General features: G+C 38.9%; 2 protein-coding genes across 4 annotated transcripts; one reads left to right on the forward strand and one right to left on the reverse strand.

The window, feature by feature from the left end:
- Window positions 1-789: 789 nt before the first annotated feature.
- dglucy (D-glutamate cyclase) lies at window positions 790-25,408 on the forward strand. Of its 3 annotated transcripts, none has more exons than XM_057344722.1 (13): window positions 790-951; window positions 10,794-10,886; window positions 11,464-11,617; window positions 15,004-15,202; window positions 15,317-15,467; window positions 15,542-15,664; window positions 16,831-17,034; window positions 18,433-18,693; window positions 19,358-19,457; window positions 20,554-20,702; window positions 21,227-21,346; window positions 23,500-23,654; window positions 24,243-25,407. In XM_057344722.1, exons 2-13 carry the CDS (start codon window positions 10,814-10,816, stop codon window positions 24,381-24,383), a joined length of 1,830 nt encoding a protein of 609 aa, XP_057200705.1. In that variant the 5' UTR covers window positions 790-951; window positions 10,794-10,813; the 3' UTR covers window positions 24,384-25,407. The 3 variants fall into 3 exon arrangements, with proteins under 3 accessions (XP_057200705.1, XP_057200706.1, XP_057200704.1); XM_057344723.1 differs by lacking the exon at window positions 790-951 and adding an exon at window positions 10,328-10,580 and having other exon boundaries at window positions 24,243-25,408; XM_057344721.1 differs by lacking the exon at window positions 790-951 and adding an exon at window positions 10,994-11,111 and having other exon boundaries at window positions 10,790-10,886; window positions 24,243-25,408.
- Window positions 5,242-9,723, reverse strand: LOC130560727 (sodium/potassium/calcium exchanger 4-like). Its single transcript, XM_057344725.1, has 4 exons — window positions 9,590-9,723; window positions 9,393-9,505; window positions 9,239-9,304; window positions 5,242-7,887 (listed from the first exon to the last, which is right to left on the reverse strand). The coding sequence occupies exons 1-4, from the start codon at window positions 9,660-9,662 to the stop codon at window positions 7,735-7,737; spliced, it is 405 nt and encodes a 134-aa protein (XP_057200708.1). The 5' UTR covers window positions 9,663-9,723; the 3' UTR covers window positions 5,242-7,734.
- Window positions 25,409-25,549: the final 141 nt, after the last annotated feature.

Here is a 25,549-nt window from a genome sequence, read left to right on the forward strand (position 1 = left end):
TTTTCCTGCTTTGGTAGTCAATGGGAGGCAAAATCTGTCTGGTTATAAGCATTCTTCCAAATATCTTTCTCTGGTTTCATCAGAACAAAGAAATGTATACAGATTTGGAACAACTCGAAGGTTAGTAAAGGATGACAGAATTTTCATTTTTGGGTGAAGTATCCCTTTAACTTTGTTGCAAATGATTTGTGCCATGCTTGATGCTATCATTATATTTAAACTGAGATGAGTATTTTTGGACATTATTTGTATTTTATAAACCTACTGCCTTCGGAAGTGGTTTGATTGTCATTGAGTCACTTCAGAGGTGACATCCTTCCTTGTTGTCAGTCGAATAGCACTCTCACATCAGTAGTATTGTATGCACAGAAATTCAAATGACTGGTGTCTCTCGCGCATGCATATGCACACAAGAATATCAGGCAAGATCTTTATGTATTAAACACACATGCACAGATACATGCGCAACTGCTTCATGAGCGACCTGTTGCACTGTGAGTGGAAAAGCATATAGGATGTCTACTTCCAAGGGTACAGATTTAATGACTTCAACATATGACGTCGGTGTGTAACTTGAATGTATTGTCTTGCAAGCAATGGATGTATCCAACCAATGCATTTTACTGTAAAGCAATAATCTAAAAATAATATGAAACGTATATGAATCATACGAAAATTGTATGGATAAAACGATTAAATTATACAGTTTATAAATGTTTCTTGCGTCTCTGTCTTGTATTTTGGTCCTTGAATGAGTGTGTAGCGCACCCACGTGTTTCCTGTGGGTAGTGCAGTTTGAGCCATTTTGTGTTTATACCGTCAGCGTCCTCACGCAATGGAAAATGGAATAGCTGCTGACCTTCTGCAGTCACGACATTTAATCGACACAAAGTCGTTTCAGAAATACTCAAGTCATCGTCGCTTGCCTGCTTAATCTGAACCTCTAAATAGGTTAGTACGTATTTAAGCGCATTGATTATGGTGGTGGTGATTATTTTACAGAGAACAATAACGAAAGTGTCAATCCGGTTCGTATAAAGCAGTTGTATGTTATGCTACAGTATGCTTTGCAAAGCAGTCCTCCGAGCTTCTAGACGGAGACGAAATTTTGCTTTGCGGGATGGCTACAATAGTATCCGGCTACAGATCCGCAGCCACTCATTATAGAACACACGATCCATACCACCAGTTTCTGGCCGGTGTTGTGTAATATTCAGTTTCCGTGAAAAACTGTTGCAGTGGGCGGGGTTATTGTGAATATTCATAGTTCGTTCCGCGGTGGGCGTGGCCTTTTGAACTGAGCGCGAGCGACTGCAAAGGAGTGTCCTGTCTGCTCTTCCCTGTTTGGTGAATTATTTCGTTAAGGTAATAAAGGCGAATGCTCATATGCCCCGTTTAGATGTACAACTGTTTATGTTATTCACATAATAGGCTAAAATGCTTATTGTTTTGCATGTGCTTTTATAAAAACGCTTTCTCGTGGCCATGTGGCAATGTTTTTGCTGTGTAGCTAACCTGGATGTTACTAAACGATACTAAATCAAATCGAACACATTTCACTTTTTTTGGCGTTTATTTTCAAGCAAAACTGGGTCCTTGCTGTTGTGTTTTTTCTTTTCATAATTTATATTTACTGCAATTAATCTCAGATGTGGTTCGATGAATGTTCAAATAAAGGTTTTTTTTAAATGTTCTCCGGTGTTGTTTTGTGTTGACTCTTGTCGGTTTTTTTGTCAAGAGCCTTACAACAATTCAAAAGAACAATGAGCAGGCGATAGGTGTTTATGGGTGTTTTCCTGTGAACTAAAAGGCCATTTAGGAGAAGGGAGAACTAACGACAAAATTGACATTTTAAACATATTGCCCATAAAACGCTTTGCTTCTAGTACTTANGTGTCCATTTTTAATTATTTTTAATTATTATTATTTTTTATTTTTAGATTATTTTATTTATCCTTTCCTTTTATTTTTACATTTATTTATTTATACGTTTATTTATTTTTATATTTATTTATTATCGCATGTATTTATTTCCACTTTTATTTATTTATTCTTGTATTTATTCTTACTTTTCTGTGTCTTGTATGATAATTAGATGGGTTGGTCTTGCCTACTATTGGTTCAGCGTAGATTGAAGCGTTTGATCGATTACTCTTGACTTGTTTTGGACTAACGTCACGTCACTCACTGATCGTTTGCTTCGTGTATAACGTTAAGTAACTATGGCGGGCGCACAATTAGCTAGAGAGTTACAGCATTTAGCCAATGAAGTCGATAACCATGCATCAAATGACTATGTGTCATTCAGATTAGATGCATTTATTGATGATTTATTACAGATTGACGGCGAGATAAATGACAAAGTTCTCCCTCGGTTGTTAGCCTCTTTGCAGCACATTCAAAGTCTGTGCGAGTCAGAGGGTGCTATGGTGGCGTTACAGTTCAACTGGTGAAAATCATAAAGCACAAAATGTAATAAGGTTTAACTACACAGATGAGCTTGTAAACCGAAGTCGCAAGCTAACGCTTTGTCAAAGTGATAGTTATAAGCAGCCTTTCGGTTAGAAAAAGCGTAAAGATTTAATGTAACATGATGTAACATAATGTAAATGAATTGAGACATAGTGAACTTAAGTCACAAGTTAACACGGTAGTAATGAGCATCGTTCTTTCACTACAGGGGCCATCAAATGGAAACCATTCCTTCTAAAAAGACGTGGTTACTAAACGGTACTCGTAAACTACATTCCATAAGAGATAAATAACACAGAGGTCACAAGTTAAAACGGGCATATTCCCTTGATTCATCCAGCTGCATATTGTTGTGTGACATCTTGATATTATTGCAAAGATCCGCAGCAGCTAGCATTGCGAAATAGCTTAGTGTGATTGTTACCGTAGTGACACGCTGCCTCGCTTTATTGTATGGGTACGAATCCCGTGTCAAATCGCTTTATTTATTTTTTCACCTCGCTTCAGCCGTTACGGGCGATCATACCAATAATTTGCAATCTTAACAAGAATGTCAAAATCATGTAACAAGAAAGTCTGTGTTTATTAGACATCTTAATATCAAGTCGTCTTGTGCTTTCAGAATCGACGAATCTGCTGAGGTCGTTCATGCACCTCTTTGGCAGAGGACCTGTAACCGGAACTTGGTCACCACCTTAGCACCCCCTGACTCGCACAGATTTTGAAGAACTTTGTCATTTATCTCTCCGTCAATCTGTAATAAATCCTCAATAAATGCATCTAATCTGAATGACACATAGTCATTTGATGCATGGTTATCGACTTCATTGGCTAAATGCTGTAACTCTCTAGCTAATTGTGCGCACGCCATAAACGTTATACACGAAGCAAACGATCAGTGAGTGACGTGACGTTAGTCCAAAACAAGTCAAGAGTAATCGATCAAACGCTTCAATCTACGCTGAACCAATAGTAGGCAAGACCAACCCATCTAATTATCATACAAGACACAGAAAAGTAAGAATAAATACAAGAATAAATAAATAAAAGTGGAAATAAATACATGCGATAATAAATAAATATAAAAATAAATAAACGTATAAATAAATAAATGTAAAAATAAAAGGAAATGATAAATAAAATAATCTAAAAATAAATAATAATAATAATTAAAAATAATTAAAAATGGACACAAAAAATAATAAATCAATTTAAAAAATGAAAAGAAAAGTTAAAGCTAAGATCAATAATAGCTAAAACGAATTATTTTGTTTTATCAAACCATTCATTCCTGTATTTATTTTCATATTATTACATTTATTCGTTTATATATTTATTTATTTATACATTCATTTATTTATAATTTTTGCAGGTTTAGTCCTCCATACGTGTGTTCTATAATGAGTGGCTGCGGATCTGTAGCCGGATACTATTGTAGCCATCCCGCAAAGCAAAATTTCGTCTCCGTCTCTAGAAGCTCGGAGGACTGCTTTGCAAAGCATACTGTAGCATAGCATACAACTGCTTTATACGAACCGGATTGACACTTTCGTTATTGTTCTCTGTAAAATAATCACCACCACCATAATCAATGCGCTTAAATACGTACTAACCTATTTAGAGGTTCAGATTAAGCAGGCAAGCGACGATGACTTGAGTATTTCTGAAACGACTTTGTGTCGATTAAATGTCGTGACTGCAGAAGGTCAGCAGCTATTCCATTTTCCATTGCGTGAGGACGCTGACGGTATAAACACAAAATGGCTCAAACTGCACTACCCACAGGAAACACGTGGGTGCGCTACACACTCATTCAAGGACCAAAATACAAGACAGAGACGCAAGAAACATTTATAAACTGTATAATTTAATCGTTTTATCCATACAATTTTCGTATGATTCATATACGTTTCATATTATTTTTAGATTATTGCTTTACAGTAAAATGCATTGGTTGGATACATCCATTGCTTGCAAGACAATACATTCAAGTTACACACCGACGTCATATGTTGAAGTCATTAAATCTGTACCCTTGGAAGTAGACATCCTATATGCTTTTCCACTCACAGTGCAACAGGTCGCTCATGAAGCAGTTGCGCATGTATCTGTGCATGTGTGTTTAATACATAAAGATCTTGCCTGATATTCTTGTGTGCATATGCATGCGCGAGAGACACCAGTCATTTGAATTTCTGTGCATACAATACTACTGATGTGAGAGTGCTATTCGACTGACAACAAGGAAGGATGTCACCTCTGAAGTGACTCAATGACAATCAAACCACTTCCGAAGGCAGTAGGTTTATAAAATACAAATAATGTCCAAAAATACTCATCTCAGTTTAAATATAATGATAGCATCAAGCATGGCACAAATCATTTGCAACAAAGTTAAAGGGATACTTCACCCAAAAATGAAAATTCTGTCATCCTTTACTAACCTTCGAGTTGTTCCAAATCTGTATACATTTCTTTGTTCTGATGAAACCAGAGAAAGATATTTGGAAGAATGCTTATAACCAGACAGATTTTGCCTCCCATTGACTACCAAAGCAGGAAAAAATACAATGGTAGTCAAAAGTGCCCCAGAACTGTTTGCTGTCCTACATTCTTCAAAATGTCTTCTTTTGTGTTCAACAGAACAAAAACGTAATTTTTCCTACTATGGGAGTCAATGGGAGGCAAGATCTGTTTGGTTACAAGCATTCTTCCAAATATCTTTCTCTGTGTTCATCAGAACAAAGAACTGTATACAGATTTGGAACAGCTCGAAGGTGAGTAAATGATGACAGAATTTTCATTTCTGGGTGAAGTATCCCTTTAAGGATATAGAGCTGACAAATGCCTTCAGTGTAAATTCAAACAAATCTCTTAAATGCACACATTTCCTGTCTATTGCACTGGTCAAAAGAGATGTCTCGCCTCAAAACGATGGAAAAACACATCAAACAGAAAAACAAATTTACTGGCACCAAATCATCAAAGATGGGAAGAAAACCCAGCCTCTCTCTTTTAACTATACACCCAGGCCTAAGAACAAGATTTCAGTGCACCTACGAAAGCATCCGTACAGCGTTTCCATATTAGCTAATCTTACAGGTCACCACTTATTAACACCACAGAAACGAAAACATCACGACATCACCGTCATTCCACACAGCACGTAACCACAAAACTTAAGTCGACATTCAATGGCAACTATGTGATGTGAGATTAAATGAGTATGCATGCACATGTAACAGCGGTGGACGATTTCAGCAGCTTTCACAAACATGGCTCATCTATGAAAATATAATTCCCAGTATTCCGTCTCCTCACCAACTGAGATTGCATATATCATATATACTGTGTACATCAAATACTCCAACACCTGCCTTTCTGCACAGACAACAGCGACGGCACCTCTTAGCACTTAACAAAGACAGTTTCTACGACTGACAAAACACAAAGACCCTTCCCCTGTCCCCCATGCTCAAGTTGAGATCTCCTGAGCGCGCACACAGCTGAGTAAATGGAGGTTCGATAGCTGCCATTGAGCTACTGTATGGGTGAATCTCATGGGAAGTGTCAAAAACGTGTCCAGGTCACGCTTCGAGCTAAAATAAAAATATAGAAATTTGAGGACTTTAACCCTATTGGTAGTAACCCTATACAATGTGTTGTAATATTTTACTGTATTAAATCAATCTGAAAATCTGATCTTTTAAATGACGCAAATTACAAAAAATTATAACAAAACCAGATGCAGTAACTAAGATAATTGAGTGCTATTATTATCATAAAAATAATGCCACATGAACCAAATCAAAATCCATTGAAAACGCAATTTTCTAATGCAAAGCACAGTTTCACAATTTGTCCTCGTGATTTAGGGCTGAACTGGGACCTGAACACGTTTTCATGAGATTCACCCTTATAGGGACTTTTACATCGAGCTCACAAAGCTTACGCCCTGCCGCAAAAATGGCTTCTTTGTGTCAAATCATGCATTACACGCAAACAGTAAGAAAGATCCAGACAGGGAGGTTCGGGTGCATTGTAAATAAAGAAAAAGTGACCACTTCGGTCACATACATAGGTACACCCCCTCCCGTCCTCTGTAAGGAAGCACTGGTTCAAACAGGATCACTGATGTCATATTTACATATAAACAACAAACGCGCCGACTCGCTGCACGTCTGCAAAATCCAGGATCCCTGTTTGTGATGTTGTCCGTATGTTTGTGTGTGAAATATTAAAGCAGCCACAGCTGTCGGTCTCATCTTCCACACCGCAAAAGGAGCAGAGAGCTCTCCTGAGGATTGTCCGCTCTGGGCTGAACGAGAGGTGCGGAGCAGCTTTTGATGTGTGCTTTCGTGATTGGTTCGATTCATTGGTTAGAATGATTAAGGGAAAACCAAAACATGTCCAAATTCGAGAGCTTCTGTTCCAGAGTGTTAGAAGTGGTCCCCTCGATGACCTCGCCGATGGCCACTTGCCAGTAGCTCTCAGCAGGATATTTCGTCAAGCTCATCAGAATTCCATAACATCTTGTCCTCCCCACTGCGTGATCTATACAGAATATAAAATCCATGCTGTAACAGCCTCTTGTTTTTAGCGCGGAAGGTTTCTTGCGTCTAACAAGCTGATGAAATCTTCATGCCCAAGGGCAGTCATATAATGTCAGTCAATGGCGACACATTAAGGGCGTACTTTTATATTTCCACACTTTTTTTAGTTTCATAAATAAATTTGATGATGCTTTATGCCGTACAGAAAGTGCATAATGTTTAATGTTCATACTGTCTCAAGGGAAGACAGAAAATAGAGAATGTACAGGAAATCGCTAATGCATATGGGAATGAGCAGCATTTATTTGTCATTGGCGTATGTGCGATTCGTGATGCGTGTACAGTAAGTGTGCAGTAAATTCGAATCCCCTGCACTGAATAATCCAGTAAAGACTTCAGGCCTGCATCTTGATTGTCCCAAAAAAGTAGATTATCCAGTTATAAAGAGAGCTGCCAAGGAGAATTTCATTTCCTGGAAATGAAGGAGAGAGTTTTAAACCAGAGCCAAAGAGTTCCCTCCATCTGAACCACAGTGGTGAGGACATGCAGCAGAAGACAGAGGGTTTTATTTAACAGTAACTAGATTAACCTGTTTGAGGAACTGCATTTACAGGAAACAGCAGAATCACTGGTGATTTGGGGTGATGTTTAGTGGGTGTGGGTCCAACCCGGAGGTATTTTGGTTCCAAGCCTGCGAAAACCTTCTGGTCTACAGTTCATCTTGACACATGGGGAGATTGACGAACGTGAAGACGTTGTATTCAATCAAGATGGAAAAGCAGAGAAAGACGGCATACAGCACGAGTACGTAGATGCCCAGCTTAAAGTCCAACCTCCATCTGTTCACGTGGATGCCCAAAACCTGAAGGTGAGAATAAAACATAAATATAACCACATTAATAAATATTAAACTCCAGTGTATGATTTAAACAAAATTATAAGTAGGTAATTTCTAAAATTGTAACAATTTAAAACATTATTGGCTCCAAACTAGCAGAATGACGGATCCATTGTAATATTTTACAATATATACTGTTGTGTTCACGTGCGTGTTTGTTTACATTAAAACGAATGTCATTAACATTAGCCGTTCGTGCTGTCTCTGTCATCTGTTTTCTATTTCGGAGGCGGATCGCACGCACGCACACACACACACAATACTCACAAACGCCTATCCATAGTTACAATAATAAAATTTAAACATTTCTGCGTGTATTTTTATCACCATGCTATAACTTCTTAAGCTAACGTTACTAGGCTACTAATGTAAGCGCGCTCTCAGCCCTGTCGGCAAAAATACTGCTGTTCCCCATTAAATGCAGCATATAGTTAATAAGTTAATTACTTTTTAACATCATGTTTACTGCAACTGGCTCTACCTTGTCATTGTGAAACTTTTAAACCCCCATCTGATGTATTCTGCTCCGTGCAGACTGTGGTCTCGCGTCTCCAAACCAATAAAAAACTAATAATAATAAATAAACTGTATAGCTCCAAAACAAACAGGCTGTCCATTTTTTCCCACCTCTAGAGGTCGCTGTTTTACACTATACACGTAACTCTCCACCTGCGTATCACAGTAGAGCTTTCCCTACTGCTTCTAGATCAAACGCAACCAGGAAAAACCATCGGAGGGGATTATTGCCAATAGCCGATAGTTCAAATTATCGTTATCCTTGCAGATTAATCGGCAAAAACGATGAATCGGTCGACCACTACTAAAATGTACAAACCAGAAGAAATAACACCCAACAAATGTAGAAAGGATGGCTCTTCACAGAACATTAAAACAGTTACATTTAATCTTTTCATGTGTCCATTTATGAGGAATATGGACCGGTATGGATGTGACAAATGTAAAAGTGGCACTTACTTGACTACGGAAAATCATGCTTTAAAATAAAAAAGCTTTAAAAACTTTAAGGGACATCTCACATGGGTATTTAAACCACGAAATATTGACGTCTGACCTACAGTATCAGAATGGTGAAAACCTTGGGTAAAAACTTTTCATGGTAAGGTTGACCTTTGCACAGAATTTCCCTTAGACCTTGCTTTGTGAAAAAGGGCCTGACTACTGTTGCTACAGAGTTCAAAAGCATTTTATCACATTGCATTAGGCTTAGCCTAACTTAAGTTAGAAGTAACTATCTATTAGAAAGGGGTTGTACTTTCACCATGTATTATTTTTGTGAGGTAAATTGTTTACTCACAGTTAAAGCCACTGAGCCCAGCAGAAGGACAACAGAGTAAACCAATCCTTTACTGTTGATTTGAACCTAAGGACAAAAAAACAAAAGTAATTTTACTACCTTGTGTGTATGTGTGTGTGCGTATTATGTGTGGGGGTGAGAAAAAGACAGATACCACAGATCCATAGTTGACAGCCATCGTCTGGATGCCCCAGGGAACGCCGAGTCCAACCAGAATATCAAACACATTACTGCCAATCGTGTTCGAGACAGCCATGTCCCCCAGGCCTAAACACACAACCGTGGCAGCTTAAAATGGATAAAAGATCAGAGAAGTTAGGCAAGGAGGGAATCAGAAAATGAGAGCTTTACCTTGACGTGCGACAATGAGACTAGCTATGCAGTCGGGAACGCTGGTGCCAGCGGCCAAGAAAGTTATACCCATTATTACATCTGGAATTCCAAGTGTGTATCCAACGATGGTGACCTGTGCATAGATCACAAAAATGAGATGAAATGCAGAATCTTACAGCATCAATAACAACACACCTCTGTATACTTTAAAGTGTCATTCATCCTTCATGTGATCACAGCAGAAGCACAAACAGCGTGGGCCTGGATATGTGCAGTTAAAGTTTTCTTTAATCCCTAGGTATAAGCGACATAGTCATGTTTTTGTTAATAACTATTACCTGAGCAACGGTAATAGTGATGTCAACAACAGCTACCACTAATGACCAACACCCGAGCAAAAGTAATAGAGATGTCAATAGTGACCACTAAAATGGCCAGGACCCTAGCAAAGTGTTAATAGTTATGTCAATAGTAACCACTTATGACTGGCAAACTCACCAAAAAAATAATAAATCAATTTAAAAAATGAAAAGAAAAGTTAAAGCTAAGATCAATAATAGCTAAAACGAATTATTTTGTTTTATCAAACCATTCATTCCTGTATTTATTTTCATATTATTACATTTATTCGTTTATATATTTATTTATTTATACATTCATTTATTTATAATTTTTGCAGGTTTAGTCCTCCATACACACGATCCATACCACCAGTTTCTGGCCGGAAGGGGCGAGCCGATGACGTAACGCTTAAAGCGCTGGTGAATGCGTAACTAAGTTGACAAGATGTCAAACAGTGTCTTGAAGTTTAACTTGTTTGGTTTTTGGACAATGATAGATGCGACTATTAATGTATAATTCTAATATATACAATTCATGTGTTGTATATATTATTAACATATTTATTTAGCCTACATAGTTTTTTAGTCGACCTTTACACACTTATCTCCGGAGTCTCAAGAAACGACTAAGTTTAAAAGAAACTGACGACTCCTTCCCTAAAAAGCAGGTAAATCTAAACCATTTTCGAGAAAGTGATTAAAGTTCGATTAATATCACGCAAAAAACAACACCATCATTAATATTTATATTATGCCTAGTACACTTAAAATGAAGGGAATACGCAATATCGAATTGAATCGCGAGGAAGCTTGAAGATGACATGAAGATTTTGACCGTGTGAACCCTGCGCATCATGTCCATATCTTTGTGCTTTCTGCAGCGCTGTTGAAATCTGCAGTTATGAGGTTGCTCAGTCGTGCTGTCAGGTTAACAACAGGATTGAAATGCATCGTCCGAGGAATCACGAAGCCAGGTATGATTTACAAAGGGCTTTGTTACAGTCACTAAGCTCTGTCATGCATTAACGTTTACAGCAGTTAACTGTTTAAACATTAACCAGTCAGGCTTTATGTCTGGCAGACATGGGCTACAGCGCAGATAATAATGTGGCAGTCAGAGAGTTTGTCCCCGCGCGCTCTGCGCACAGTTATTAGACAGCAGAAGGGGGGCATTAGAAACACCTCTGGAATTGCAGCAGGTATTAAAACTTATTGTATTTTAATGCCATATGCTATTTTTGTTAAATTCTGTTGTTTACCTTAATGTTACTCTCTATTTGTGTTGGCCAAACACATTATGCTGACACAACAACCTCAATAGCACTTGTATTGATAAATGAATGATCACTTTGGTAATAGACGCAGATGAAGATTTTTGTGTTTACTTGTACTACTTTGACACTGTGAATCATCACCTACTAATGCTCTTTTTTTAGACACATCATTCTAAGACGAATAACCTACTGTAGTCAATGATGTGTGTACTCTCTTAGGAGACTTGTGTTTTTTTGTTTGGAGACATTTTTGCTTAAATAATGTCTTTGCTGATAGGATATCAACAGGCTAATGTGGTGATCTTACATAAGAGTCTCGCTGATGACTTTGAGGCTTTTTGTGGAGCTAACAACAGCCCCCTGCCGCTACTGTACAGGAGCCAATGTGGAGAATGGAGCTGCCCTCCCTTGGCCACCGGATCTGACATAAGGTAACAACACTGGAGTCACTATTGTGCTCAAAGGTTTTATTTTAGGAGCCACATACGTATTTGGCCTCTGGGTAGTGTGACCACCACCCAACAAACCAAATGTGGGACAGGTAATCCGTTTGTGTGGGACAATGTGGGACACCACTGAAAGATAGCGTGAAACTGGGATGTAATAACGTAATGAAACACTTTTATATATTTTTCCACCATTTAACAAATAATGTGTTGTTTAGTCCATTCCAACTACAACATAATTAAGGCATAGATGAAATGTTATATAACATAAAACCATTTTAATGGCGATTTTAATTTAAGGTGTACTGTCTCTTTAAATTTTGAGTACAGCTCAGACGTGGAGTCGTCATGTTGTACACTTTGAAGATCTTCTCAAAAAGAGAAAACTAAAAGAATAATAAAACAAACGGACAAGGCCCAGATAGCACAATCCATCTGGTTTACGTCTATTTGACGTCTGCATTTACATCTGCAAGACATCTGCAATACGTAGTTTGCTCATCTGCAATACGTCTCGGAGACGTCTGAACGTCTGTAATACGTCTGCTAAAGATCTGGAGATCTGCTGCTTAAAAACATCTGCTAAACATCTTAGAAAGAGCTGTTGTACATCCATTCTAAATCATAAACATCTTACAGACATCTTCTAGATGTCTATATGACGTCTGACAGCAGACATCTCCGAGACGTATTGCAGATGAGCAAACAATGTATTGTAGATGTCTTGCAGATGTAAATGCAGACGTCAAATAGACGTAAACCAGATGTATGTGCGCTATCAGGGGGGGTGAATATGCTGTGCGGTACAACGCAAAGCGGGACGGGTGGTCACCCTACCTCTGGGTGGCAGTACAATTAAATAAGTGGGGATAAAGTACAGGTGTTTCTGATTACTGAGCGATGCAAATTAGTGATGGGAATTATGATTCATTTGAGTGATTCGTTCTTTTTCAGTTCGTTCACCAAAATGATTCGTTCAGATTCGTTCACTGATTCGTTCAGTGACCATTTCTATAATACGCCAGCAGGTGGCGAAAAAGAGTTGTGTTATGTCAACGTACTTATTAATGGATGTATAAACTGATTACAGGCTTTATTAAAATGTGTGTCTCTGATCTACTCATTAAATAAATAAAATAAGTCTAAATAAGTGGTTCAGATGACCAACGCACAAGGTTTTTCTGCATAATTAAAAAGTTAATTGTTTGGTTATTTATACATTCATAAATCTGGGATTATGTTAAACGTAAAGTTTATGTATTTTAAATAAACAAGCGTGCAAAGTAGCCTACCTGTAACTGCGCTTTGCATCCGCTTTCTGCTGATTGCTGAACGAGACTCACATGCTAAATGACCGACCTACAGTGTACTGTACACTCTCGTTCAATTCGTTCACGAACGAGATCTCTCTCTCTCTCTCTCTCTCTCTCTCGTTCAGACTCAACAGCGATTTGGTCAGTGTGGGCGTATTCGTTCAGTGGAAGATCTAACCAATTACACGTCCCTTCACAGCCGGAACTGGAATGCTATTTGCTGACGTGACGCGAATGAGAGCTAACCAATACTTTTTTGTTTTACAGTTTTTAGAGAAGTGCATGACATGAATTAAACGTAATGAAGTCGTTTTTATTTGAAAGAACAATAAATGATACAAAATGCACACAAAACACCTGTGCTTGTAGTACAATAACTGAGTAAACAGGGCTTGACATTTTCCATGCAATAAAAATGATAATGTTAATTTGTCTTTGTTACATTTAACCATGAACTTGCATTATTGAATTATTTTCGTAATGATCTTTACATTGTGTCCGTGTCTGTACTTGTTGAACAAGAGACCTCATATTTCATTTCGTTTACGAGGCAGAAGTAACAGCTCGTTCATGAACGAGAATCAGCGGGTCTCGTTCAGACTCAAACACAGGCTAGTTCAGTGAAGGGCGTATTCGTTCAGTACATTCAACCAATCATATGCTTTGTCAAAGCTCACTCTCGAACGCCATTGGCTCGTGCTTTAGACACTCTTTTAAGCCAAGACGCTCTGTGCTCGAGGGAGAGATTTCAGTGAACGAGAAATATGAGTCATTGCATTTCGTTCACTTAAAAGATTCGTTCAAAATGAAACGTCACTAATGCAAAGCACGCCGAGTCCATTAATGTGAGCTGCAGCGAGGGTACTGTTTTGGTTAAATTTGTTATATTCTGTTTGATCATTCCGGACTGACCTAAACATGTTGGAAATGTGGATTACCAAACAACAAACTGGTGATTTAACCTGCTCCTCTTGACAAATTAAAGACATGCGCAATGACGAGAACATTTGCCTTTATTGACACGAGTCAATTAGCGAGTCAATTACATGCTTTGCTCTCGAAACTCGGTTCACATTTTATTGTTAACGTTACCTCATAATAGTTATTTTTGTCTACCCATGACTTGTTCGAGGGTTGCTCATTTGTAAATTGTTTAGTCACTGCCTGGTAAACATTAAACAATTCAAAGTTAATCTTAACTTATAAAAAGTTTATCTTTGTTTTGTCGTGTGAATTAATTATTATTATGCCATTCTCACCTGCCATTTACTCGCTTGTTATATTTCAGCTTCGCTCAGTCAGGACACATTCGGAGTTAACCCCATGCATGTTCTGAACAGGTCAAATTTTTTGTATTTCAGGTTATTTATCAAAATGTGTTTTGTTTGAAGCTGATTTTCAACAATGCAAAATTGTGAAAAGCTGCGACTACTTCGTACACTAACATTAGTCCAGCACTCCAGTCGCACGTCCGGTTTCATTTTTTAAATCTTATAATTCAATTTTAAAGAGATTCTTTAAAAATGTTATGTGGTTATGTTCTTTGCATTCTGCTTATTACGTGTTAAAAAACTAAAACGGTGAGTTCTTCTGGATTAGCGTTGTTTACTTCTTCTCAAGTGGTCTATAAAAATAAATGTAAATGGAATTGTTCTGTTTGGGGACTCTCATGATTCTTTTAATAATAACTAACTTGGTTTTAATTACAAACATACTTGAAGCGTTTATTTAGTTGAATTTGCTGTTAGTTTATGCACCCTCAGTCCATCCAAGATGTAGCCTAGGTGACACGGTTTCTTCAGTAGGAAAGTAAACATGGTTTTAAACGGTGGTCTTTGGTGATTCATAAAAAGTTTTCACAAGAGTTAAAAACCAGATACAGACAACAAACCTGTTATTCCCTCAGCTCCTGATGACATATTGAGGGTTTATGAAGTGAATCGATCGGTGCACGAAATATTATTTCCAATATTACTACTGCTTAGCAATAGCTTCAGGCAAGCGGTTAGGGACCCCAAACATAAAGATTTTAAAGGAAGCTGTCTTGCCTTCCTTTAGAGACGACTGTCCAGAGTACTGTGTGTTTGAGAACGGTGTGCTGGTGAAGAAGGTTCCTAGTTTATCATCCTACACCCCTCAACTTCAGGACATGGTCACATTCTACCTCGGCTGCAGTTTCGGCTTCGAGAAAGCCCTGAAGGCTGCCGGGGTTCCAGTGAGAAATGTGGAACAGGGTAAAAATGTCAGCATGTACAAGGTTAGTTGAACTCCCAGGCAGGGATTTAACCGTAGTGTGAAACTGTGAAAAATAAATTAACAAGGTTGGAGTGTTTGCGTCTGCCAACACAGATTGTTTCTTTTTGTTTTTCAGACCACAGTGCCATGTAATAAAGCAGGTCGGTTTTATTGTCCAATGGTGGTGAGTATGAGACCTGTACCTCAGCACAAGCTGGAAACCGCTACTCAATGCACACACGCGATCCCTCTGGCACATGGTGGACCTGTGCATATTGGTGACCCTAGTGTGTGCTTTTTCAAAGACTCCCTAATAGTGGTACCCAATGTATGTGTTTTTACTATTGATTTTCCTTTACAGAACTGGTGGGCATCCATGACCTGTCACAGCCTGATTATGGAGACCCTGTGGAGGTGTGTCCCGGTGACGTGCCAGTTTTCTGGGCCTGTGGGGTCACTGGTGTTGAGGCTGTTCAGAGCTGCAGTAAGGTTTTAAGACACTATAAAGGATAGTTCACCCACAATTGAAACTTATTTCATTATTTACTCACTCGTATGCCATTGCTGATCTGTATGAATTTCTTTCTTCTGCTGAACGCAAAAGATATTTTAAAGAACGTTGGTTACCAAACAACACTTTGGCATCGACTTCCACAGCATGGACACAAAATCACTAAGACATTTCTCAAAATATCTTCTTTCGTGTTCCACAGCATAAGGAGTCATGTACAGGTTTGAACCACATGAGTGAACAAATTTTCTGATGTTTTTTTGACCGGCCTGACTTGTTAACCTGGTTCAGATTATACAAATTCAGCCCAACAACCAAATCTGTGACGCTTCATGACGTCACGACAGAGAGACTAGCATGTTTATTTTTTCCCGTATCGTCCACGACAGGTTCTGTCGCAGAATTTCTTACTGATTTATGTCTCGACAAAATGAAAGAGAACATGGCAACAATACTGCTTTTATGAGGTTTCCTTACCTTAATGGACTACCACAACAGAGTGATAAAAGATAAATGTTGGTGGACGTAGAGGCGCTTTGCAACCTAGTGAGTTCATCATTTTAATGATGCCAGCACTAAAACACACTTTGGTAGATATTGTTTACGTTCTTATTTGTGGAAGTCAGTCGCTGGCTTCGCCTTCTTGATGAAGCTTTAGTCATCAGACATTGATTTTTGTCTATGACACATCAAGAATTTCATAGTCCCTGTGTCAGGTTATGCAATTTTGACTATCATACCATACCAAAATAGTGTTTAAATTAAACTGGGTATAAGCCTTACCCAGTGTCTTGTGTTTGGGGCAGGAAAACCTCCTCGGCAAATGGGAAAGTGTGAATGTGAAGCGTAATGTAATATTCATGCTTGGTGCTTTTTAGTATTTTAAACTTTGCATTTGGAATTTTTGGATCTGGAATTTTTAGTAGACACGCAATTTATATCTGACGCTGGTCCTTGTAACCACCCATAACATTCTAGTGTTCAACACAGCACATTTTGCAAGCCTTTCATATCTCTTTCAGCGCATTTCAGGTTTTGTTTCATAATGTTCTGCAACGTACACAGATCAGACACGTTTCTTACACATCAATTGTGTACTGTAAGTGAATTCTGTTGACCTTTAGTTTTTGATGTTGCAGAGTCATCTCTTGCGTTCACTCATTCACCCGGCTGCATGTTCCTCACCGATCAAAAGGCAGAAACTGTTTCTCCCGTTGCTCTCGAGCCAGCAGAGTGTCCTTTGACATTCTGCATATCCCAGAATCCTCAGCATTACAGCATGGCTAGCAAGAGGGCGGTTCAACAAATTCAAGCAATTGAGGAGCTTGTGGTTGAAGACCCAGGTATGACACAGCACAGTTTTGCTAAAGATGACCATTTAGAGATTTAAGCAAGCTCTTCTCACAACATTGTTTTCTATGGCAAGAAATGACATCATTACTGTACATTAAATGGATACTTCATTTTCAAAAATGAAAATTCTGTCATCATTCACTCACCTTCGAGTTGTTCCAAATCTGTATACATTTATTTGTTCTGATGAACACAGAGAAATATATTTGGAAGAATGCTTATAACCAGACAGATATTGTCCCCCCCATTGACTCCCATGGTAGGAAAAAATACTTTATCATTTTTTTTGTTCTGTTGAACACAAAAGACGACATTTTGAAGAATGTAGGACAGCAAACCGTTCTGGGGGCACTTTTGACTACCATTGTATTTTTTCCTACTATAGCAGTTCATGGGGGGCAAAATCTGTTTGGTTATAAGCATTCTTCCAAATATCTCTTTCTGTGTTCATCAGAACAAAGAATTTTATACAGATTTGGAACAACTAGAAGGTGAGTAAATGATAATAGAATTTTCATTTTTGGGTGAAGTATCCTTTCAACCTTTTTGTTGATGTTGGACTAAAAATCGCCATTTTTATTGTTTTTCATAAATCATTACTTTTAAATACTTTCTGGTAAATGTGTGCAAAGAGCTTGTCAAAGTTGTCCAAAAATGCAGTGTAAATATAGCTTTCATCTCGACAGCGACCGTTTGTGTGTTTGTTCTCATTCAAAAGGCAGGAATTTGTCTATTGGTAAGGCAAAAAACTCTATATAGACCCTTTAAGCAACACTTTGTATTGGTTTTATTGGTATTTTTTGACCAGTACATCAGGGGTTAAATTGGGATTTGTTATGTGGTGGGTCTCTGTGGGGGATTTTGAGGGGTGCGTATACAAATCTTATAATCTTTTTAATTGACAAGCTGTAAAATATAAGTTGAGTGAGCCCTCTGCTGGTATCTAGAATGATTTTGATCAGAATTTTATTGTTCATAGCAGTGTACAAAGCTACATGTGATAAGAATAAAATCTTTCTGTATATGCCTGCGCCCTATTGATTAACATTTTATCATCATTTATTAACGTCCACAGAATTTTATGTATGACCTGTGTATTTCCAGAACGTTTCTGTCAAAACTTCATACAACATTCATAATGATTGAGATGACCCTGATTATTTTGTGCATCGTCGCTGCCGCACACGACATGAACAAAACCGCTTTTCATGCTTGAATTTGCTTTTAATGCTTGAATTTGATTAAATTGATATAATTTGGAAGTCGAGCCTTTCTTCACAAACAGCCCATTATGACTTGAGTTATTAAATTCCACTGAACGATCAGACTGCACATGTCTGTCTAATAATAACCTGTGTCAGATGCGTAACTCTCGGGTGTGTGAACAGGTGCGAGGGGTATCCGGGCGCTGTTTGTGCAGGATGAACTCCTAAAGGCCTGTCTCTCACTGTCACACTCTTCATCTGTACTCATCACTACTGGTCTCCCCACGCACTACATGCACAACCCCCCCGAGGAGACAGACGGCCCACCCGGTGCCATCGCTATGGCAGCAATGCTCCAAGCTCTGGGCAAAGAGGTGGTCATCGTAGCAGATGAGCGGGCTTTAGCGATGAATCGGCACATTATAAGGGACGCTGTGGAGAAAGGTGCTCATTTCTCTTTTTTTATAGTTACTAATGTTTGTTGATTATTTGAGATTTTCTCTGGTTCCCTTCTCAGACATACCGTATGTGTTCTTTCTGTTTTTACTGCAGATGTAGTTGAATTTCTGTTTTTACTGTGTTGGGTTCCAAAATGTCCTAACCATTTTCTATCCTTTTGATTTAAGTTGAAGGAATAGTTTATCCCAAAAGTAAAATTGTTTAATCAAATGGCTATAGAAGAATGAATTTTGGGCTACTTTTTTGAAGTTTTTGTCAAGTAATGTTTTCGGTTACTCAATTGCAGTATTTGTCCTACCAGCTGTAAACTCGACAAACGAGACATTTTTATGGTTTGGTTTCTGTTTTTGTCAGGCTGTACTGTGTATCATTTGTCCAACATAATGCACGTACAGTAGCTGCATATTAAACATCAAATATGCAGCTGTGGCCTAGAGGTCACACAGGCAACGTTAGGGTTTGACTTGTGTGATTTTTGCCAATAGCTCTTGACTGTTGCATTGAATAAAAATGAAAAAAAAGCAAATTATATATGTGCTGTCTGGCATTTGGAAGCACAGAATTTTGCTTATATAACAGGCAGCAAGTTTGTCACATCTGATCAGAATTCTGTTTCTGTTCTGTGTATATGTGTGGGTTTGACTAACAGGTGTGATAAAGACTGCAGTGCCAGTAATAAGCTTCCAGAGCAAAGGACCTGAATCAGCACTGCACTTTCTGTGTCGTGATGGAGACCCCACAAAGCCCAGGTGTAATGCTGTTTCACACTCTGCCACAGTCACATTTTCCATCCCCTGAACCTACTGCTGCTCTCTAGATGTAATGTAATATCCTATCAAAGTCATAGACGCCGTTACAGCTGGTATTGAGATTTGTTTGGGGTGTTTTCAATCACATTAACATATGTGACCCTGGACCACATAACCAGTCTTAAGTAGCACAGGAATATTTGTGGCAAAATCCAACAAAACATTGTATGGGTCAAAATGATCTTTTATGCCAAAAATCATTGGGATATTACTTAAAGATCACGTTGCATGACGATATTTAGTACATTTCCTATCATAAATACAGTATATCACAACATTTTTTGTGAGTGGATGCAGCAAAAGTGCTTACCAAACTTGAGTGGGTAATTCTCAAAGGTTTCTGGCCATTTTTGTATCTATGTAAGGCTTAGAATTTAAGCTTCCTGGTTCTTCTACTATCCACAACGTCATTACAGCGGTAAGCCAATAGAGAGAGTTGAAACAAAGCTGTTTCTTAGCAACGGCCTGCTACAGCACTTCTGATTAACAATTTCAAAGGCAATTTCTCAATATTTTCTTTTTTGCATAGTTACTGTATATCTCTGCCAAATATTGTCCTATCCCAACAAACCATATATCAATGGAAAGCTTATTTATTTAGCTTTCATATGATGTATAAATCTCAATTTCAAAGACTGGTTTTGTTGTCCAGGGTCACATATACCCAGTAAATGCAGTAGCCTATAGCTAAATGTTTTGGACCATTTAACCATGTATTTAGTCCACGTTGCATCGACAAAAACATTTTAATATCAGGTGTAAACAGGGCTTTGTTTAAGGTATAGTTTGCAGATATGAAAGTTTTACTTGTACTACAAATTTGAGGCACAGCAAAAAAAGGCGCATTGCATTATGGGATACAGAACCCAAGGCAGTGTGCTCTATTGTAAATGATAATCTGGGTATTCTATGGATATCCCGTAGATGTTCATATATACTACAGAGAAGTATTACGGTAGCGTACTATTCCACAGACGCTTGTGCAGTTTTAAATTGTTCAGTTTATAATATATTGTGTTTTATGCGCACCTCAAAGGTTCGATCACTTGGTGGCAATAGAGCGCAGCGGCCGGGCTGCAGACGGGAACTATTACAACATGCGGGGGATAAACATCAAGCATTTAGTAGACCCCATAGATGATCTCTTTACCACTGCAAGTGTTATTCCAGGCATCACTACTACAGGTAAAAAAACAGACTTAAAGCACAGTCCTTTCTAAAATTTGTCAAAAACATAGTCACTGCACTTACTATAATAAAAGCACACTTCACTTTTCTGAGAGCCCTACTGTCTATTGCAGGAATCACTATTAAAGGTACTAAAGGAAAAGATATGCCAGGGCTCTGTAGTCTAAAAATGAGGCACTATCTATCTACAATATCAGATGTGGCAATTGTGTTTGTTCATACTAGCATTGTCTCTAGATCCTCCTCTGACGGAGCGACTCTGCTAATCTCTTTTAACGATCACAATGCTTGATTCACCAACTTCCTTTCCAATTAAAAGCGAGCACAGTTTAATGAGACCCGTCACCTCTTTGGAACAGGATTAATTTTACGTGTGTGTGTGTGTGTGTGTGTGTGTGTGTGTGTGCGTGCGTGCGTGCGTGTGCGTGCGTGTGTGTGTGTGTGTGTGTGTGTGTGCGTGCGTGCGTGCGTGCGTGTGTGTGCGTGGGTGTGTGTGTGTGTGTGTGTGTGTGTGTGTGCAGGGATCGGAGATGGCGGTAATGAGCTTGGTATGGGGAAAGTTCAAGCAGCAGTTAAGGCACACATGCCTAATGGGAGTCTGATCGCATGCAACGTGGCTGCTGATTTTGCCATTACGACAGGTAAGTGCACCTGCATGGGTTTCAGTCACGGTTACTGCAGCAAAACCACAGACGCACAATTGTTCTGTTACCTGCTAAAAGGTGTCTAGTGTAATGTTTAGTAAATAAACAAATGATCAAGTTTACACAAGGTAATTTTTTTTACTTTTAAAGTAGGCTCAGTACACGAACTAAATGATACCTTGTTTTCTGTTGTCAATGTTTGAAAATAAATGAAGTTGTCTACTTTTTGCCTTGTGTCAGGTTAAGAAAAATGTATATTAATATCGCGATGCTGTGTATGGGTCAGTATATCTGTTATGGGCTTCCGTTGTTAATAAATTGTCAGTTAACGTTATCGGACAAAATTTACATATAGGTGCATCCCTGTGTTACATGTATTCATTTCAGAGATGCATTTGGCAGGAGAGTATTTAACATTGTCAACACGCTAACCAGTACTGGTAGTTTACCAGGCCATGCCCATGTTACTAGGAGGATTAAAGCTGGGAGAACGAACAACATGAAAGGCACAAATGTTTAATGGACATAAAACACAGAGCTTGACAGTTATTGGTTAGTCAGATAAACGTGGAACAGGTATGTATGTTTTGAGTTGGTTTTCGGAGCTTGTGACGGATGTTGCAGCTGGGTTCGAGGCTGGCAGTTCATTCCACCACAGAGGAACCGAATGAGTAAAGGTTTTTGCAATCACCCCCACGTTCCTCGCAGACTTGGCGGGTTGTGGATCCGAGCCGAACGGTGAAGTGGCGTTCAATTTATGGGTGGGCCGGGATTAACAAGGAGCTCGGTTTTGTAAAGGTGTTGCATGCGCAAGGCCGCGTTCTAGGAAGGCTGCATCTTTCCAAGACCAGTCTTTCTAAGGCTCGAAGGCTAGATTTCTCCTTGACGTTAAAGCACAAGAATGAGACCGTCTAGTACAGGAAGGTGTCCATGACAGCGTAATAACAGTTCACGCCCACAGCATGAAAACTTAAAAGAGAGAAGTTGAAAACAATCTAGTGTATCACAACCCAAAGGTTTTCAACTTTCCATTAGTGCAGTATTGCTTTGTGATTCATATATCAAGCGTTTGCTGTCTCCCAGTGGTTTATAGCAGGGGCAGTTTAGCAGAATGTAGTGACAAAGAAAATAAAGGAAACAAGTGTCATAATCTCAGAAAACAGTTTTATGTTTTAAATTTCATTAAATTGTGAGCATGGTGCCGACTCGTTTCTCACGGGGTTTTTTGGGAACGTGTGCAAAGGATTGTGGGTGTTTCGAGGCCATGAAGGATACACTTCATGTATCCTTCAAAACGGGTCGAACGAAGGCTGCCTTCCAAACATCCTTCTTTTAGAGATGTCCGTTGGTGCTCGACGATGTGGCATCCGAAATACGAAGCCTCCCAAAGACGCGTTCTTGCATTTGAGAAACACCCAATGTTAAGACGGGATGTCGAAGTTGTATAACGAGAACCTGTCACCGCCTCAGCATACTGTATAAAAGGCGAATAAAGGGTATGTTTGGTAGGGAAGATGACACTATGGATGCCAAGCAGGTGGGAAAGTGGAAACAAAGATAACGAAGATTTCTATCGGTGCAGTCTATCGGACATCTCCGAGACGTTTTGCAGATGAGCAAACTATGTATTGTAGATGTCTTGCAGATGTAAATGCAGACATCAAATAGATGTAAGCCAGATGTATGTGTGCTATCAGGGAAGATATCTATCTCAATATGTCAATGCGCATTCAGTCATGTCAACCAAAGCTTGCCTTACAATGTGAACCTAGCCTTGGGCCTCGTCTACGAAACCAACATAAAGGTGGAGGATGAAACTCAAGCTACATGCTCTTGAAACCTAAGACTAAAACAACCTTTTGCTTGGACAATCGCTCATTGACTGCATGCAACAATGAAAGCTGTGACTGGTCTTTATTGGAAAGCCTGCATAAATGTTGACTCTTCTGCACAGCTCAAACTGATGTCCGATTTAGACATTGACATTCTGCAGAAAGATAACTAATGCAGACTCAAAACCTAATGCATTTACACTTTGACCACTATCTGCCTTATTAGGCATCTCACGAGTAATGTGTAGTGTATAAACATTTGGTTATTACCACATTATCCCATATAATTGACAACCCACAGTTCATCTCTTGTTACAGGAGTGTCCAACTGGGGTGGCTATGCTGTCGCTTGTGCTTTGTATGTTCTGAATCTCTGTCCGATACACCGTCGTTACCTTCAAAGGGGCCTCGGTTTGCCACCCACACCTGAGCAACAGAGTATATGGACTGCCTGCCTGCCCACTGTAACTAAGGTAAAAGCACTTTCATTGAAACAAACAAGATTGACAAATATGGTGCGGCGATTGTTCGATTACAACTACACATCTGAGGCCGCAAACTATTCAAAAACTTCTCACAACGATTACGATTACTGTCGTGGGATTGTCACCTCTGATTTATAGCACAATGCTAGTGACTGCATGCAGACTGCGTGCTTGACAGGAAACTCGGAGGCCGCGAGCAGGGGCTACGCTTTAATCTAGCGAGGATGACCGAGATAGACTAAATCTATAAAGGACAGGGTAGCATTAAGGCTGGCCATTTTTATATTTGCGGTGAACTGCAAACCACTTCAGAACGTCTGCCAGCGTGAGGTATAATCACCACTGCCGCAAAGTCTGGAACCGGTTCCCTTTAACCCTATATTCACATTCCGGCCTAAATATTTTCTGTGTCTGTCGTGTTGTTAAGGCTTTTATAACATTTTCCTGTTTTTTAAAATTCCCACATGGCGCTTAAAATAAACGACCGTTACCGCTGAAGCCATTACTTAAGTTGAATAACTCCAGCTGCAAAGGCTACACGTACAGGAATGAATGAAGTGTTTCTTTCTTAAATAGGAGGAAGACGTGCTTCGCATTTTGGTGAAATATGGCATTCGCAGCGGCAAGACGGCAAACCTGGGACTGGAGGTGGATGGGCTGACCTTTCACCCGTACCATTCGGACATGGTACGGCGGCTGAGAGATCTCACCCTTTGAGTGGCACGAGTGGTTCCTTTCACACAAAGGAACGAGACACAAATCTTCGACCGCTCAAAGCCGATTCGTTATCTTTTCTGTCACACGGAAGGGAAACAATTTGATAGACAGTGGGAACCTTTGATTTATTATTGTGTAATTTTGTGTGCCGTAATTTTTCCTAGCATAGTCAATTCATGGATAACTGCATGTACAAATGAATTCTCTAATGACCAATAATCTACCCGTAACACATTTCTGTGCACCTAAGCCACAGAGTTGATCATTACAAAATAAAAGGGCTAGTTCACCCAAACAGGAAAATTCTGTCATCGTTTACTCACCCTCGAGTTGTGCCAAACCACTATACATTTTATTGTTGCATTGTACACAAAAGAAGATATTTGGAAGATTGTTAGCAGTTGTCAGTTCTGGGACCTCATTGACTATCATAGTAGGAAAAATTAAGATGGTAGTCTAAGGCACCACATGAACTGTTTGCTTTGCTAAATTCTCCAAAATATCTCATTTTGTGTTTAACAGAACAAAAAAAATCTACTATGGTAACCAGAACTGAAAATTGCTAACATTCTTTCAAGTATCTTTCTTTGTGTTCATTAGAACAAAGAAATTTAGACAGATTTGGAACACTCGAGGGTGAGTAAATGATGACAGCTTTTTATTTTTGGATGCAATGCAATAATATTAGTAAGAACTGCAATAAAAAGCATCGCTGCTATTATCATGGTACAGTAACTAAATAAGCATAATTCATATATTTTACATCGCTATGGTATGGTACTAAGGGTTTTATTTTTAAGTGCAGAAACATTTTGGAACAGAGAAGAGCAGCTGTTTTAATTCAGAGCTGTGTTATGTAACGTATTTGTGTTGTTTGGTAATTTGTGTATTATTACTGACTTTTTTAGTCAAGAGTGTTTCCCTCTTCTATGGTTCGACCAAAATCAACACGCTGGAGATCTCTAGAGGGGATCTTCCTAAAAACTCTTAATCGTAAAGTCAAATAAATAGCAACTTTTAATCAATCTGGCTCTGGCTGCACCTGAAGGTATGAGACTCAGAGTTTCTCTGGGACCACATCATCAAGCGTAAAAAAATATATAGAGGCTAATCCCTCAATTTCTTTCAAATGGTGAAGGATATGGTGTAGTGTACTGACTTGATGC

This window comes from Triplophysa rosa, linkage group LG10 (genome assembly GCF_024868665.1).
Source record: "Triplophysa rosa linkage group LG10, Trosa_1v2, whole genome shotgun sequence".
NCBI classification, from domain to species: Eukaryota; Metazoa; Chordata; class Actinopteri; order Cypriniformes; family Nemacheilidae; genus Triplophysa; species Triplophysa rosa.